Below are 18083 nucleotides of genomic sequence, written 5' to 3' on the forward strand. Positions count from 1 at the left end.
GTTCCCCAAAGAAGCCCCAACCCAGAAACAGCTTTTCAGCAGCTCTCTCACCTAAAAGCTCCCTCAGGCCCAAGCTTACAGGAAATCCTTTTCCCTCTTAGGGCCCCACCTACTTTAATGCTTCCCCCATTCCTTAGTGTTTGGGCTTTCCGGAATGGAGGGAGGGGAATGGGAATGAAAAGTGTGTGTATGAGAGAGGGAGAGAAAAAAGAGAGAGAAAGACATACTGGGGACAAGCAGGAAAGGATTTCCTTTGACTTAGGGTCATCAGCAGGACCGCTCAATACTTCCAGTCAGCCCAGTCCTGATTTTCTTGTTCTACCCCATCTTTCATTTTCCATCACCCATCCTTTTGACAATCCAGGATCAAATTATAAACTGTCTTTCAGGTTCCTGTTCCTTGGGGACCCCAAAATGGGACAGAAACAGCCAAGGGCCTAGGGGCTGCCTGCCTCATTTCCGGGGTCAAAGGAAAACCCCCTTTTAGGCATAAAATAATTCCCTAAATACATGTGGAGTTCTTTTAAAGCAGTGGTACTCAACTCTAACTGCAGATCAGAATCACTTGGTGACCTTAAAAAAAAAAAAAAAAAACATGGATACGTGGGCTTCAATTTAGACAGATTAAATCAGAATATCTGGAGAAGGGGACCAGGTATCTCGTGGGTTTTTTAATGTTTCTCTGTTTTTGAAGTACGTTGGGTGATTCTAATATGAAGCTAGGTTGATAACCATAGCTCGAAACTATAATCGCCATAATTAGAAATCAAGTTTATCAGATAAGCAAATAAATGCTTAGAAATGTTTTAAAAGCAAAGAAAGGGAGGAGCCTACTACTACGGAGCACCTACAGGGTGCTGAGTCCTGGTGTGTCTTTGCAGACACACACACCAATATGGAAAAGATTTGGAAGGGAGGAAGGGGAATGTACGTGGGGAGGCTGAGGTTGAGGTTGAGGTTGGGGCTGAAGGCAAGACCTGGCAAGCAGCTTCATCTAGAGCTGGCTGTTCAAATGCCTTGAAAAGAGCCCAAATGCTCTTTCTGGAGAAACTCCAGGATGAAATTCCTGGGGAGAGGGAGACTAGCATTAATCTTACTTATAACTAAAAAACCCTCTTTCATCCTGCCTCTCCCAAAGTCTGTTAGAGGAAAAAACTACCCAAAAAGTTTCCACTAAAAGTGTGGGGGGAGGAGAGTATGAAAGACTGTTTACATAACCAATGTGAGTGGGGAAACTGAGAACATGCCTCCCTCTCACTCCACCCCCAGAATGTGCCTCAAGAACATAAACAGAAAATCATTTCCTTCCTTACCATGTCCTTAAAGCCTCCCAGGACAGCAGCAGTGATGATGCCCAGGAACAGGCCGACAATGTTGAGGATGGTGGCAGACCAGAGCAGGTGGTAGAGGTGAATGATGTCCTGGCAGCTGCTGACATCAATGTATTCATAGTACCCACCGGTGATCTCCACCCGGCTGGACAGGGAGAAGCACACTCCAGTCAATCCCTAGGTTGTCCCCCCAGGGATCTGGCTAGCATGCAGCTCAGCAAAAAGACAGTTGGGCAGACATCATAGCCATGCACTTGGAGAGGGAGACCTTATATTAAATCAAAGTGTGATTGCTGTTAATCCAAAAAAAACAAACAAAAAACCAACTCCTACCTGCCAGAGAAACACTTGTAACCATCACTAATACTAATCCTAGGTAGCATTTATTGATGCTTGCAATGTACCAGGCACAGTGCTAAGCATTTTACATTTGTGAATTCATTGAATCAGCGCTGTCCAATATGGTAGCTACTAGCCACATGTGGCTATTTAAATTTAAAATTAATTTAAATTAAGTAAAATTTAAAATTCAATTGTTCAGTTCACCAGCCATATTTCAAGTGCTCAGCTCAATAGTCACATGTGGCTAGTGGTTACTGTAGTGGACAGAGCAGACACAGAACATTTCCCTCATTGCAGAAAGTTCTATTAGACAGGGCTGCAAATCCTTACAACATTCTATGAAGTGGGTACTATCACCATTCCCCTTTACAGATGAAGGAAATAAAGCACAGAGAGGTTAAAGAATTTGCCCAAGTCGAGTGATAGAGTTGGGATCTGAACTCAGGCTTTGAAGACTTCAGTGTCTCCCCTCTCAAAACAAAAAACAATGTCCCAATAAGGAACTAATGCTGAGTTGCTGCACAAAACCAGAATATCACTTCCTCAAAGAGGCCTTCCCTGACCACTCTGTCCAAAGACATTCTCCTCACCCAGCCCAGTTACTACCACAGTACTTGCTATAGACTGAATTGTGTCCCCCCAAATTCATATGTTGCCACCCTAACCCCCAATGTGACTATATTTGTAGACAAGGATTTTAAAAGATAATTAAGGTTAAATGAGGTCATAAAGGTGGGGTCCTAATCTGATAGGACTGGTGGCCTCACAAGAATAGGAAGAGATATTCTCTCTCTCTCTCTCTCTCTCTCTCTCTCTCTCTCTCCTTCCCTCTCCCTCCCTCCCCACTCCAGTGTGAAAGGAAAGGTCATGTGAACACACAGAGAGGAGGCTACAGACCAGAAAGAGAGCCTTCACCAGAACCCTACAATGCTGGCACCCTGATCTTGGACTTTCAGCTTTCAGACCCGTAAGAAAATGAATTTCTGTTGCTTAAGACACCTGCTCTATGGTACTTTGTTATGGCAGCCCTAGTTAACTAACTAGGGGTCTTCAAAGAGTTCATGGAAAGATTCATATTATCTTCTAATTCTATTTTTCCATGAACTTTTAAAAGTACCCTCGTACATTATCCTTCTCTAATTCCTTTGTAGCACTCATTCCTATGTGAAATTATCTTACTGTGTCTACTACATTATTGTCTGCCTCCTCGACTTAAATGCGAGCTCCATGAGGGCAGGGACTTGGTTCATTTTTGTTCATTGCTGTGCCTGACACATAGTTAGTGCTACATAAATACCTGTTAAATTAATCAAAAGTTCCTGTCCTCCTAGATGTTGTAAACTAAATTACAATTTGGCCACTGGAATTGATAATGAATCTAAAACACTAAGGTTCTTAAAATTAAAGTCACAACCAAATGCCCTGGCATCAGGATAGCTGTTAAAAAAAAAAAATTAAGGGTCAATCTTCAAAATGAATTAGGGAGGGATTATTCACCTAACAAAAGACATTTAAACTTTACAGGTGAATTTATCTTTTCTTTCTTTCTTTTTTTTTTTTTTTTCTTTTTGGCATCTGGTCAGTATGGGAATCCAAACCTTGGACCTTGATGTTACCAACACCATGCTCTAACCATCCAGCCCCGAATTTATTTTTGTATTGTTTAAAGTCAGTGTTTCTCTAAGGAATCGAAATTGGTGTGTTTACAGGACAGACTGTGTCAGAATCATCTGCATTTGTGTCTGTGTGCCGGCCTATGTGTGTCAGTGTGTTATCTGTGTGTGGGTATCTCTGTGTCTCTGTGCAAGCCTGCATGTGTCTTTGACAAAGAGACGGTTAACCATTCAGATTCCTAGGCCCAGCCTACTAAATCTGGCAGAATTTCTGGGGGCAGGGCTCAGGAATCTGCGTTAACAAGCTCACCAATGTTTGAGATCCACTGTTTTTAATAGTAAGTTTCCACAGTGGAATTTTAAGGGTATTTCAATTCATCAGACTTGAATTAGATTTCAGTATTTTCAGGAGCACATCTGAAGAGCCTATCCATAAGCATACATTGAGAGTTTCCTATTAGTTGGCAATGTACCCCGGGGATGGGGTAGGGAGGATACACAGATTACTTACTGCCCATAAAAGACACAGCAGTACAAGGGCTATCCCCTGAAAAGGGAAGGCCTATGTGTAAGGGTGAGTGTGGGATTGTAGGTGCACCTTAGTGGCTTCGGACTCAGCTTCTGACATCCCACAAATTATCTTCGCCTACCTCCTAAAACAGCAAGGGTGGACTGGTAGTATATATAGATAGACAGGTGGTAGGCCATAGCAGACTCTGAAGTCAGACTGCATTAGAATCCTGGCTCTGTCATGTATTTGCTGTTTGACCCTGAGCAACTTTCTTAACCTCTCTGAGCCTTGGGGATTTAATGAGAGCATGCATGAAAGCAGTACTCCAGCACATAATAAGAGCCCCCACTAAAACATGTAGCTACATTTCGTCCCATCCAAGAGCCAGCCTCTGGAAGCACAATTCAAACCTTTGAATCCTGTTTTAAAGGCATTAATGCTTTAAAAGCACAGAACCACAACATGGGGATAGGTTAGTGGTTCGTTTAAAAATATTCAATAATTTTAGGGAATATATGTTTGGTTTCAGTTTGAGTGGGTTCAGCAGCAATTTAGATTTTTTTAACTGAACCATAAAGCAAAAGAAAGTTAATACTTAGCTATGGTTCAGAGTTTAGCAAATTAATGTGGTTTGTTTCTGTTCAAGATTCATGATTCCATTTGGTTCAGTCTCTGGCCAGAGCTTCCTCTGAAACTGCTTCTTTTGCATTCCTACTGCTCCCCCCACACCCCCGACACCTCCACGACTGCAAGGCCCTCTTACTAGACCCTACCACAGCCTGATTACTCTTCCTAAAACACTTTTGAATCTATGTCATTCATTTAATCAAAATCATACCATGGCTCCCCATTACCTTAAGGAAAAAGTGTCCAAATTCCTCAGTTTGCCACAATCCAGCCCCAAGTTGTAGTCCACGCTCCAGCCTGGAGTCCTCAGAAGCCCCAAACTAGCCATGCTGGGTACTTACATATTCCAAACCTCTGCTCAGATTTCTCCCCCTAAATGGAAGGTACATCCTTTTGTTCTCTACCTGTCCTAATCTCTCCCACTGCTAAAAGCTTCAATAGGACCTTTTCCAAGGACTCCAGTGGCCCATTCTTTAGCTTTTTCTCTGTACTCCTGCAGCCTCAGTCTATTCTTCTTAGTTTGGCACTTTGCATATGTCAATCATTCGATTATTTATTTAGTCCAATATGTATTGAGAGCCTACTCAGTGCTGAGTACTGTGCTGGGTGCTGAAGCTACAACCAAGGCTAAGGCCAATATGATGTCTCTGTCGAAATCGTAACCTCCTGAGGGCAAGGGTCATTTCTTACATTTCTTTGTGTCTCCTTCACTGCCTAGAACAGTGGTGGAAACCTTAAAGGTCATCAATAAATACTTGGTGAATGAGTAAATGAGTGCAAAGACTGATCATTGCATTGATCATGAGATTGATTACCCAATATGGGCTTTCACCCCCTTGCTCTCAACCTGCTGGTTGGGCCTGGAGAAACAGATAACATCTCTGTGTTTCAGTCTCCACTTAACAAAAGTAGGAGGCAGCAGATCTTGGATAAGGCAGGAGGGCATCCTTCTGCTCTTCAATAGAAGCCTGGAACAATACCAATTCTTGGGAGACGGCAGCCTCTGTGCATCTCTCTCTCACTGCATGTATTCTAAATAACCATTCAAGTCCCCGTCCATACAATCCTCCTGGTAAATTGAGTTCCTTAAGGGAAAAACCATGTCTTATTGATACCTATTCTTTTAGAACAGTCCCTGGCACATAGTCGGAGCTCAATAAAAGTTTGTCAAAGGAGGGAACGAATGGAAGTAAGTTATCTTTTTTCATTTTATTACCAGCTGAAGCAATCTACAAACCACCCCATCTCCTTTCATTTCCTTTAGGTTACACATTGAAAACCCGTGATATTGACTTGACCTCTCCAAAGACGAGCGAGTAGACAAAAACCCGTACTCTGAAAGGCAATTGCTGAGGAGCTGTGTCTTAGAGAAAGCCACCTTCCTGTACAAGGCTAAATGGAATAATCTATGTTTGGTATTAAAACCTCACCGCCCCTGACATCAAAGAAGGTCTGTGGGTTCGAGGGGACTGTAGAAAGTCTGTTTCCATAGCACTGTACAAATGACTGCCTGATGTTTTTGTTGCCACTTTTTTTTCTTGGCCTCCTTTCCAGGAAATGGACAGGAGGAGCTGGCAATTGATTAAAAATAGGCTTCATGTGAGGGAAACAAATACGCATTCGGCAAAATTAAAGTCTCCAGGCCTCAGCATGCTTGTCGCCAGCTATATTTAGGCCTTGAGTCTAGGTCTCTTTGACTCTGGTTGGAAAAAGCCTCCAGTCAAGGAAACACTTCCCTTTATGGTGGGATCATCCCTTCTTCGGCCTTATGGCCTGGGTTTATGACCCAGTGGGACTGTTTCCTGATGAAAACCTAATCAAGTCCTTTTCTGCTGAATTTGCCTTTGGAATCTTAGCACTACAAACTTGGGGAAGGGCTTTGAGAGATGCTTGGGCCTGGTCTCCAGGCAGCCAGGTAGGTTAATGCCATTTCCACGTTTGGAGATCTTTAGGAGCAGTGTTCCCAGGACCCCACTCAGTTGCCTAGTCCAGTCTGGTGAAAAGAGAGTTCTTTTTGTTCCTTTTCAACAAATGCCACTCCCTTTTCATCAGTTCTTTACTTATGCCCAGCCCTGTGCTGGGGCCAGTATATATAGATAAGATGAAGTCATACTTCCTGCCCTTAAGGAGCCCATAGTTTAGGAGTTTTTCATAAAATTCCTTTAGAACTTTGAAGACAATACCGGTATAACTTGCTTTAAGAAAGTAAGAAAATCAGTTATAAAGTTCAGATTGACAGGAAGATAAATTGGGCCTGAGCTTCCACTTTCAAAAAAAGAAAAAATTCACCTGAGGGCTCAGCTAAATGGAATTTAAAGTAGGATTTTGTGTATTCAAACCTTTCTGGGAAACACACCCATCACAGAGAGCAAGGTGTGTCTGCAAGGAATCACTGCTCGGCCCTCTCAGTGGGCCTCTTCTCTCCTCTCTCAGGCCCAGTTCTGGCCAGCTCCCAGCTCCCGACCCAGGAGGCCAGGAAATGGGAAGAGAGAAGGGAGTGGGCCAGAGGAGAGGGAGAGAGCAGCAAGAAGGAGAAGGGAGGAGGATAGCAGGAGGAGGATAGAAGAGGGACGAGAGAAAAGTGAAGACAGAGCAGGGGAGGGAGAGGTAAAGGGAGGCAAGAGGAAAGAAAGCAGAATAACCCCAATTCCCTGAGAACCTACTTTACTTCTCTGATCATTTTGGAAGGATGGGCTCAGAAAGTACAATTATAGCCAGCTCTCAATCACCGCTGCTAAGGAGGGAAGTCCTTAGGGTGCTGGAGCTACAACCAAGGCCAAGGCCAACATGATGTCTCTGTCGAAATTGTAACCTCTTGAGGGCAAGGGTCAATAAGTGCTACTTATTTTTGCAACATGAATAATTGAACCCCCGCAGATAATCCCTGAACCTCATTTGAGTCTTTAAGTTTTTCTCTTCCTATATCGCCAAACCTTTCAACAAAATGAGACTGATGCTGACAAAGAAGGTAAAGAGCTGGTGAGTGTTCTCTCCCTTCTCCTCCCTGCCTCCAGTCCGTCAGGTCTTAATCCTCAAACCAGAGAAACTGGCCCCCAAATAGCAAGAGTGAATGAGGGGGCTGTATCCACCTGACGTCTCTGAATCTAGCTCCATCCAGCCTGCCTCTGCCAGTTCCTCCCATACTCCCTCCGTCCCACGGCTCTCAGCTCTCATGCTCTCACGCACTAAGCGTCTGAAGAAAACACCTGCTTAGGCAGGCATGGCTGACACACCCCACATGAAGGTGTGTTCACTCGTGCTTTGCATCACCTACTTACACCTCCCTGTCAAGTCCACCTTCTAAATTGCTCTTAAAAATATTCCCTGCTTTCTATTGTCCCCAAACAAACTTAATCTAGGCTCCCTTTTCTTCAGCCTGCACTCTCACAGTAGCCTCCCAGTTGCCTCCAGTCGCTAACCACTCAAGTCCATCTTCCATACTGTACCCTTCAATGGCTCCCAATTGCCTACAGGGTCAAGTCCAAAGTCATTCTTATGGCCAATGGGCTCTTCATCATCTGACCTCTGGCTATAACTCTGTCCTCACCTCCTACCACACCTTCTATAACTACCTCCACCCCTCACCTCCTAATAACTGCTAGGAATATCCTTCCCACCTCTACCCTCTTTTGGTTTGTCTCCTAACTCGCTACTAATCCTTTAAATCTCCACTCCCACACGACCTCCTCTTTAACACTGTTTCCCCCCAGCAAACTCTGATTTTCATTCATTTGGGCCGCCAGGGTCCCTGCTACATCCACTAGTTCCCCACCATGTTTATCACACTATATTGCAATCAATTGTTCATATATCTATCTTCTCTAGTAGTCTGAGAGCTCCTCAGTCACAGTCTCTGTGTTATTAGCACCTAAATATGTTTTGAAAGAAAGAATGAATGATATTTTGGCAACTGGAGGGCAGAGAGCCAGAGTGGTTGTAGCAGAACTAGCACCATATCTGCCCCCACCTCAGGGCCTTTGCACTTGCTATTCTTTCTGCTTGAAACACTATTCCCCAAGTAGCTGGGTTGCCTTCTCACTTCATTCAGGTCTCTGCACAGATGTCATCTCCTCAAAGAGGCCTTCCTTGGATATTCTGTCTATTATGGCACATGAATACATGCCCCACCTCATCACTATCTATCTACCTCTCCTGCTTCCTTTTTCTTCAGAGCTCTGATCACCATTTGGCATTATATTATATATTTGTGTGTTTATTGACTGTCTCCCCTACTAGAATATAAGCTCCATGGGGGCAAGGACTTTTATTTTGTTTGCTGCTGAATCTTCAGTTTCTGGAACAGGGCCAGGCACAGAGAAGGTGCATAATAACTCTTTATTGAATGTTGTTGAACCTGGACATAGACAGAGCTGGGTTTGAATTCTACCTCTACCATTTTCAAGTTCTGTGTGAACTTGGGCTAGCTGTCTCCTTCCTTTGGACTTCACTTTCCTCATCTGTAAAATGGGAATAACTCTATGTACCTAATAGGTAAGAATTAAGTAAGATCGAGTATGTGAACATACTAAGCATGATGCCTGGCACAGAGAAAGCAGGTAATGCCTGTCTTCTACTTCTCTGATCACTACCATTCACCTTTCTCCACCCTCAGCCCTTCTAGTGCCCAGTGTGGTCAAACCATTATTCCTGTGCCTGGGGCTCAACACTTACTTGCCACAGTTGTAGAGGTCACAGCAGAAGCAGGTGTTGCCCCGGATGCGAGGCGTGCAGAATCCACGGCTGAGGTGAGGGCAGTTCACCTGAGGATACACAACAGTGAGAAAATGAGCTGGCATTGGATGGGAGGCAGGACCTCTGGGACTGGAAGTGCAAGTTGGTGACTGATGGAGACGATAAGGATGGCTGTGAAATGAACGTACCAACACATGAGAGGGACAGGGCTGGGCAGGGAGCTGGTGGAACTGGCGCATGAGGCAAGTCACTGTGCTGCTGGGCTTGATTCCAGCCTCAGCCATAGCCCTCAGTGCCCCATCCCTGTTGGTGGAAATGGAGAGGAGAAAGGACAAATGGAAGGACAGACGGAAGAACAAATGGATGGTAGGCAAAAAGGATACAAAGGGAGGGGAAATAAGGGTACAGGAGGAAAGAGGATCAGGTGGGAAGGAAGACAGAGGGGCTGTCACATGCACTCTGAAGTACAGTAGTACCTCTCTAGCTGCCTGGGTAAGGTTCCTCATAACCCTCGCGGAAGGAGAATTTTTGGTTGAGGAACTTATGACCTTACATAGGAAAAATAGGGTTAGGGGGACCAGGGTTACAAGTGAACCTATGGAATATTATTAATATTAATAATTATTAATGTTTTTACAGTTACCAAATTAACACAAGAAAGCTATCATGATGAAATCAAGACAATAGCAATGACATTTTACACATTTTGAGTTTACAAAAAATGTTTAAAACATGAAAAATAAAATTCATTTCCATTTACTGTCTATTGTTTACAAAAAATTTTCTAGGCTCTCCCTTTCCCCCCATATGGATGCAAAGAAGTACTTGTAAATTTGTTTTGCTTTGTTATAGAGAATATTCATAGTAAATGGACACTTTTTTCTATATCTCTATATGAGCATTCATCTAAATGCTCATTGCCTTTTTGATAAGCTGTTAGCATGTACATATTTCTAATCCTCCCTTCTAACCCAAGAATAGTTAGAAAGATGGAAAATTAGTGATTGGTAAAAGAAAAAGGAGGTAAGTGGATGGCAGAGCCAAAATAAAAGTATTTGCCACGGTGCCTTGGGAGCAGGACCATCACTTTGCCTAACTCCGAGAGCACCATTCACATTGTATTTTATGTAAAATGATTTCCCCTAAAGTTGTGCACTGCAGTGTCCATCTTACATCCACTAGTCTTCCTTTTCTCTTCCCAATCACAAGTTTACCATTTTCAATTCGAAAGTTTATCACTTTCAATATGAGGTAAATAGAGTACCAAATTGTCAAGGTTCCTGGAAGCACAGGTAGAGTTTTGTATGAAGGAACCCGTGGGATAGGGAGGGATTATTGTGTACTGAAATGAGACCTCTCCAAAAATGAGCTGGAGCCGTGCTTCGCCTCACTGCCCATTGCCTCTCGTTCTGCCTGAGGTGACACAGAACACAAAGAGAGCTGTGTGGGATAAGAGAGATACTTTTATGTGCCCACTCAAGCATTATGAGGCTGGCCTCTTGGGAGTGTCATGAGAGGGACCAGGCTGACAATCTGGGCCTCCCCAGAGTCTCGAGGTGGACCAGACTTCTCAATAACCCTCATCCGGCCTCCAGACCCCTCCCGCATGGACCCAGGCTCTGCCTCCCTGGTCCAGGCCTAGTGCCTTGGTGGGGCTCCTGCTTTTCTTCTAGCTGGGCACCATGTACAGACAACTAAACCATCATCCATAGAGAAGGGGGAGGGGCATGCCCTGTGGCCTCTGTACTCTTATCTGTCCCTCTCGGGATCAAAGCCAAACACTGAGAGGCTGCTGGCTGGGGTCAGAGAGCAGCCTGTGGCCACAGAACAAATCTGATTAGGCCTCCTGAGGTTCTAACCTATGACCATGGTCTCATTAGCACTGTGCTATGACCCACTGAACAAATCAGCTACAGACACCCAGCAATGAACCTGAGGCCCATGAAAAGAAGTAAAAGCAAGGTAGTTTCAGGCAGAACAGCAGACTTTCCCAGGAGGTAAACATGCAGCCTCATTCTGCTCACCTCCTCAGCTTCCTTCTGGGATGTCTTGGGGACATAGTGGCACCTATTAGCGTAGAGTGGTTTCAGATCCTGGAAAAAGAAACACCAAACCAAAGGGGTTTTGGCTTTGGAAAATAAAGCAGCAAGTGCTCTGCTTGGTAATAAAAGATTTGAAAATAACACACACACATACACATATCAGAGCAGGCAGTGGGTTCAGTTAATTTCTGAAAGTTGCCCATCTAAAGAGACAGAATATGAGAATCAGACAAAAATGCTCTAATAACTGCTTTCTATTGGGCTACACAGTTAATAAGAGATGGATATTGATTGAGAAATGGGTTTCTTGAAATTTCCTCTCTGGTTTTCCTTTACTTCTAGTCTTTGTCTTCTTGCAAACAGTCCCCAGGGAACAAGATTCGAAACTCCAGGTTATTGTGACATGACACTCCAACAATAAAATCTCATTTTCACCTAAAGACAGGACTAGGGCTGGCTGTCTTGTACTCCCTGCTGTCATTTCCACGGCTTTTTCAGAAGGAAGAGCTCAGGAAGCAAGCTCCATGATGATGGGCAGCTACTGAGACTGCTATAGATTTTAACTCAACTGAACTATGAACCATTTTCACTCAGCTACACAGATTAGATAAAGCCAATGAACTTCAAAAATTCTGCTAAAGCCCAGAAAACTAACATGGGGCTCAAGGACAGTTGATTTACCCTGCTGGCTTGGCCAGCTTCCTGGTGAGGGAGGTCTCAGGCATGGGGGTTGGGGTAGAAGAGACAGACAACAGCAGGGCGGCCTGGAAGCTTACAGGCAAAGGATGCTGTTCACTTTCACGGCTGATGCTAAACATCCCCTCAGTGGTAGGGGGCTTCTGCCAAAGTCAGGTTAGGACAGGACATTATGCAAACTGACCTCAAGGGTTTGGCCAAAGTACCCCAGCAGAGGGAATTTATCTATTACCTCCCTCCTCTCTGCCCCCACTTCTCTTGATATTTCCGATAATCCCGGTGGCTGATTTTCCCCACACATGTGATTTAGCATCTCCTGTGCTTGGCACCCAAGTGCCTCTTGCCTCCTAGTGGGCCACCCCATCAAGGACCTAGGACTTTCCATCAGCTACTTTTACGTGAACCTCCTGGCTGCTCGATGTTCTGAAAGCACGTTGCCCCATTAGCTTAGCCTGGAATCAGGCTGGAAAGGAATGAGGGCTCTCATGCTCACACCCGGAAGGGTTTATTTTCCATGTTTGGGTAATGGCAGAGTCATTGTTATCTTACAGAAGAGGAGGCTTGATGTGTTGGTCATATCCCTCCTGACCTCCTGCTTCTGCAAAAAGCATTTGGCCACCAATTGTCCTGAATGAAGACAGACATGTGGTGGTTGTCCATTTGCTGCTTCTGACTGCTATTCTTCATTGAGGCTCCAAAAGAGGAGCAAGAATAGGTAATTGGGAGGTGAGAAAAGTTCACTCAGCCAGGGCTTGGCAACTTCTTTAATCTGAAGGGCCACCAACTATGGAGTGAAGGGGTGGAAAGGAAAATTGCTTTACACTGAGCGTCTCCTCTATGCCAGGCCCTCTTAGGTTATGCTTATACCCATTATTTAATTTCATCCTCATGTTAACCCTGAAAGGTAGAGTACTATTACATCCATTAGGAATAGAAGGAAACTGCAGCACAAGAAAGAAAAGTGACTTTCCCAGCTAGTTAACGGCTACAGTAGGGGAGTGGAAAGGAAGGAAATATGAGGCAACAGAGAAGGAACAAGACACAAATAGAAGGTTGTAAAAAAAAAGGTAGTTCTTAAGGGGAAATTCAGATTCGCCCAAGCCAAAGGAATGGGGCAAGATGATGTAAAGGGGACAGGCTGGCTCTAACGCGCCCAAGCTAAGCTAGCTAGGGTCTAAATGTGCCTTTAATTTAAGTTGCCTGACAGATTAATAAAGCCTCCTTCCTCAAAACTCTTTGGGTATCAGTGAGGATTGGCAGATGTCGTAGGCCAGGTATAGTAAAAGCAGAAATATTTTCTTCAAGATTTCTCCAGCGTTACCCCAAATCCCTGAGACAAATGCTATACCGCAGGTCACTAACTACAGGAGGTACTGAAGGCCTGGATTCAGGTAAGTAGGTGATTGATCATTAGAGGAAACTTTCAGTAAATATAATTTGGATTTTTGCCAATTGCCTTTGACTGAGGCCAATGATCAAAAACATTAGGAGTGTCAGGAAAATGCAAACCAAAACTATAATGAGATACCACTTCATACCCACCAGGATGGCTAGAATCAAAAAGTCACAAAATAACAAGAGATGGCAAGGATGTGAAGAAATCAGAAATCTCATACACTGCTAGTGAGAACATAAAACAGTGCAGCCACTTTGGAAAACAGTCCAGCAGTTCCTCAAACAATTAAACATAATTAGCTATGGCCCAGCAGTTCCACTCTTAGGTGAAAAGGAAATGAAAATAAAAACACATGTCCCTGAAGAAACTTGTGTGCAAATGTTTATAGCAGCATTATTCATAATAGTTAAAGGTAAAAACAACCCAAATGTCCATGAACTGGTGAATGGACAAACAAAATGTAGTATATCCACACAACAGAATATTAGACCATAAGAAGGGAAGAAGTGCTGACACATGCTACAACATGGATGAGCCTTGAAAACATTGTACTATGTGAAAGAAGTCAGTCACACGAGAACACATGTTACATGATTTCATTAATATAAAATGTCTAGAATAGGTATGTCTATAAAAAAAGAAAGTAGATTAATGGTTGCTTAGGGTTAGAGGAAGTGGGGGTATAAAGAGATGATAGCTAAAGTGTATGGGGTTTCTTTTTGAGATAATGAAAATCTAACGTTGACCGTGGTGATGGTAGCACATACTGTGAATATACGACAAACCACTGAATTATACACTTTAAATGAGTGAATTGTATGGGATATGAACTACATTTCAATAGAGCTGTTTTTTAAAAAAAACGTTAGGAGTGGGAGGAGGAGGGAAAAGAAGGAAGCCATTTTAGTTCATGATGCCATCAAAATCTACTGTAGGCTTCTTAGCCACTAGGCCTATGTTGCCATGGAGACTGCCTCAGAGTGAATACTGCTTGTCAAATGGGGATAATAATGCCTGCCCTACATACCTCACAGGGTCGCTGTGAGTCTCAAATGGGATAATAGATGTGAAGGCACATTGAAAAGCTAAATGCATTATACAAAACAAAGAATTATTGTTATTAAGACGACTCCTGTTGAATCCAAAGTAGTATGCATACTATGATTGACTGCAACCATGCTAAGTAATAGGTATATATTCAGAGGGTAATACACAAAAACAATAAGAATTTCTATGTTAGGGTGGTAGAGTTGTGGATGCCAAAAGTTACTGATGTGTCATTTGCCTTTTGTGGAAGAAAAAAATGGCTGTTCTCAGCTAAAATCAGAAGGGACGGGTCCCTGAGAGAAAATCAGGCAAAGAATTCTCTCTCCCACCCCTTATTTTTCCTACTGCCCAGAAATTATTTACTGAGATGACATTTCAGAGACTGCTTGGGTGACAGCCTTGACCATATGAATTCCTCAATCTTGGTGAACAAAAGACTAACTCTTCTGTCTGGGAGGAGGGTCCAAGAATGGGTTGGAATTGAAATAATGATGTCTCAAATTGTCCTAACCCAGATCCAACCATACCCATGACACTCCCTCAGGATGGCCTTAACAATTAGCCAGTGATTAAAATGGAATAAAACAGCATTAGATCCACAGAAAATTCTAACGATCCAATTTTGCTCTAATTCAATTGTTTTAGAAAACATCATTTCCAACTAGTTCCTGGGATGCTTTTATTTTCAATGTAGGTTCAGTTGGGAAAAAAATGACTCTGTGAGTTTGTTGTGGGGCTCAGTAAGTTGCTATGACTCACTCTTGATTTTGGTTTGTGGGCCAGATCAGGGCTATGTTATGACTTCCCTGGGCCTTAGGCTCTTTTGCCTTTGTGGGCCCCTTCCTCCATTAAAAATATTAAAAATTTTATTTTATTTATTTTAATGATAGTGTATGACTGCATTGTTATAAGACAAATATATTTATATTATATGCTAAAACTTCTTTTGACCTCAAAGTTCATTTTTATTTGCAAAGAAATAATAACATTTTTATAAGACCTTGAAGGTACTCTGGGTTCTAGGCACTGTGCTTATTATGCCTAATGAAGAATTCAGCCCTGGGCCAGATATCTGGAATACTATGAAATAGAAAGCACTGAAAGAGAAATGAGGGCTCTTATAGAGAGCCACATAAAAATGTCCATAGTCTCAGGCTTCTCCAGAGAGGGAACACAGGTTTGGGTTTCAGGTGGAAAATGGCCCTTACTGAAGGCATGGTTTCTACAGAGCAGGAAGCATTTGGCACCTGAACTGCAGGACTGGTCTCTAAGTGGAGGCTTCTAGCTCTAGGGCTTTCTCCAGATCCCCAATCACATCATTACTCTCCAACCAATGTTGTAGGGATAGCAACATTTGGGTATCTGAGAAGAGATGACTCTGTCTTCATGGGCTGCTCTTGTTGCTGTTGAAGGAGAGGTGAGCCACTGAAACTTTCAAGGCTCTCAGGAAGTCATGTGGCTTCCTGCTGCTCTCTCCCTAACCCCTCACCCACGACACTAGTTCCAAGACATTCCCCTGGCCCCAATGCCCTCATATTTGCCTTTTCAAATCTTACCAATATGTCAAAGGCCTAGCTCTAGCCCTACCATCCCTGGGAAGCCTTCCCTGACCTCTGGAGTCTAAGATTAACCACTATGGCTGAGTGCAGTTTGTACCACTTGGAGTTTGTACCCCAAGCTTAGACTCAGTTTTCTAGATGCCTGTGTATCAACTGGCATCCTCATCTTGACTGTCAGCTCCTTGAGTAAAGGGACCCTTGTCTTCTCCCTCATAGCACTTAACACAGCACGGAACATACAGCCTTGCTGTATTGCAAATTTACTTTAACCCAGGACCAAAAATACTCACAATGTGTCTGGCAGCAAAGACCCCGTCAACTATGGCACAACAAAAAGCCGCAATCACACCAAAGCTGATAAACACGATAGAAGCCACCAGCTGCAGGGGAGAACAAAACAGAAGTGTTTGTTAGCCTTCTACTCTTGCTGCGTCTGAAGACTAGGCAATCCCCAAGAGACGGCCAGCCAAAGCATAACTCTAGCCTGCCACCCCATGGGGATGCTCTTTTCAGACATGCAGGAGAAGTGGGAACAGGGGTAGGCAGGTGATGCAGAGAACGGGCAACTAAAGCACGTTTTACATTTTCAGGGCAAGCTAAGCAATTTACTCTGTGAGCACCAAGTGGAGAGGAGGCTTGCTGGTATCCAGCATGCTGTCTATGGAGGAATTTCACTGGGTGGCCCTTCCATCCTCAGACCCAGAAAAATGTTGAGCCTTTAACATCATATAGTCCATCCCCCTATATTATTTATGTGAAAATAGAGGTATAGTGAGGGGAACTGCTGTACTCAGGGTTTCCATCTAGTCTGTGGAAGAGCCTGGTGCCCACCAGCTCCTAGTCGTGTTCTTTCCACCCCCTCACATGCTATTTGATTGTATAGCAGACACTGATGAAGACAAGGAAGATTCTGAGGTCCTGCACAACTCTACACGGCCTTCTGTATCATTGAAGAAAGAAGACATTCAACTTAGTTAGACTTAAATATCAAGGACATTTTACAAGGGTTGATGTCTCTGAAACGGATTAATTCTGTGTGGTATATATGGAAACTTTCAAGTAAGAAAAAATGTTTGCTTGCATCAGACTGCCCTATTCTCTAATCATGTTAAATAACAAAAATTTCCTAATAATCTGTCTTCTCTTACAAAGGTGATACTACAACCCAATGTGTGTGTTGGGGGGGTAGGTGTTTCAATGTGTTTCCAGGGACAGGAATAGGTGCTATCTGAGCCCACCATCTGCCTGTGTTCACCCTTAGAACTGGATGGAATCAGCATTTCTCTTCTTTAAAGTTTTGCTGCTTTCCAGGGAGATGGAGGAAACCAAAGTCAAGGCCACCCTAGGGTTCTCCCACCTCGACAAGCTAGGAGGAAATACTTATCTCCTTTGGGAGTTGTTCAGAAACCTCTCTTCATAAATCTCACTTTACAGCACTACAGGGAATTGGTAAATAATGGATGAACGATGTCATGAAATTGGCATTATTAGCTATGCTATGATCAGCTCTACAATTAAAACTCCTCCATTATTTTGAATAATTTAAGAACAAAGTACAAACACACTGACGTAGGGGGAGTCCAGGTGAAATGGAAGAAAAAAGCTATTAGAACTACTCTGAGGGTGATTCACCACATCGCTGGGGGAAAACATATGGTTAGAGTTCTCTGTCCCTGGAGCTATTACATTATCTTATTAAACTTGCTGTTAAATAGGCCCCATTAGCAAAGTGTTGATGCCACAGAGACTTTTACAGGGGAAGCCTAATCAGTCCACCATCTGACCACTCACCAACCATCTTGATTTGCAAACCTATAAAACTGCAGTGTGCCTGCAATTCAGCCTGTACCTTCTACCCTTGCCCTTGAGGAAGCATTCTCAGATTGAACTGGGAAAATATAACAGCTTGCTCTTGTGGGCTCCCATTAGGACATATAACTTTCTAAGCTTCACCCTCTGTTACATACTCATCTTTCCTTTCAACTTTACAACACATTTAGCTTTGAATGGGTAATGGAGATACTTTAGCTTGGCTTCATAATTTTATTTTGTTTGTATGTATGTGTGTCCCAAGTACTTTTGTTCTCTTAATCTAAGTCCCCTAGATTGTAATCTCCTAAAAGGCAGAAACCCTCTGCAAAAACTTTCCCAAAAGGTTATGTATCAGAGGGGAAGATGTAAGGGTCACCACTAATCCAGGGCTGCAATAACAGAAATCATAGAAGCA

General features: G+C 43.4%; 1 protein-coding gene across 3 annotated transcripts in view; it reads right to left on the reverse strand.

Moving 5' to 3' along the window:
- The window catches only part of TMEM255A (transmembrane protein 255A), a 46153-nt gene that overhangs the window by 12606 nt on the left and 15464 nt on the right, over positions 1-18083 (reverse strand). The window contains exons 4-8 of one of the 3 annotated variants that reach the window (XM_063084289.1): positions 16147-16236; positions 11141-11209; positions 9593-9664; positions 9096-9184; positions 1314-1476 (exon numbers count right to left, since the gene is read on the reverse strand). In XM_063084289.1, coding sequence (XP_062940359.1) covers positions 1314-1476; positions 9096-9184; positions 9593-9664; positions 11141-11209; positions 16147-16236 — 483 coding nt within the window. The remainder of the gene's footprint in view (positions 1-1313; positions 1477-9095; positions 9185-9592; positions 9665-11140; positions 11210-16146; positions 16237-18083) is intronic. The other 2 variants (XM_063084290.1, XM_063084291.1) reach the window with 2 other exon arrangements.

This window comes from Cynocephalus volans, chromosome X (assembly GCF_027409185.1).
Source record: "Cynocephalus volans isolate mCynVol1 chromosome X, mCynVol1.pri, whole genome shotgun sequence".
In the NCBI taxonomy this organism is placed as follows: domain Eukaryota; kingdom Metazoa; phylum Chordata; class Mammalia; order Dermoptera; family Cynocephalidae; genus Cynocephalus; species Cynocephalus volans.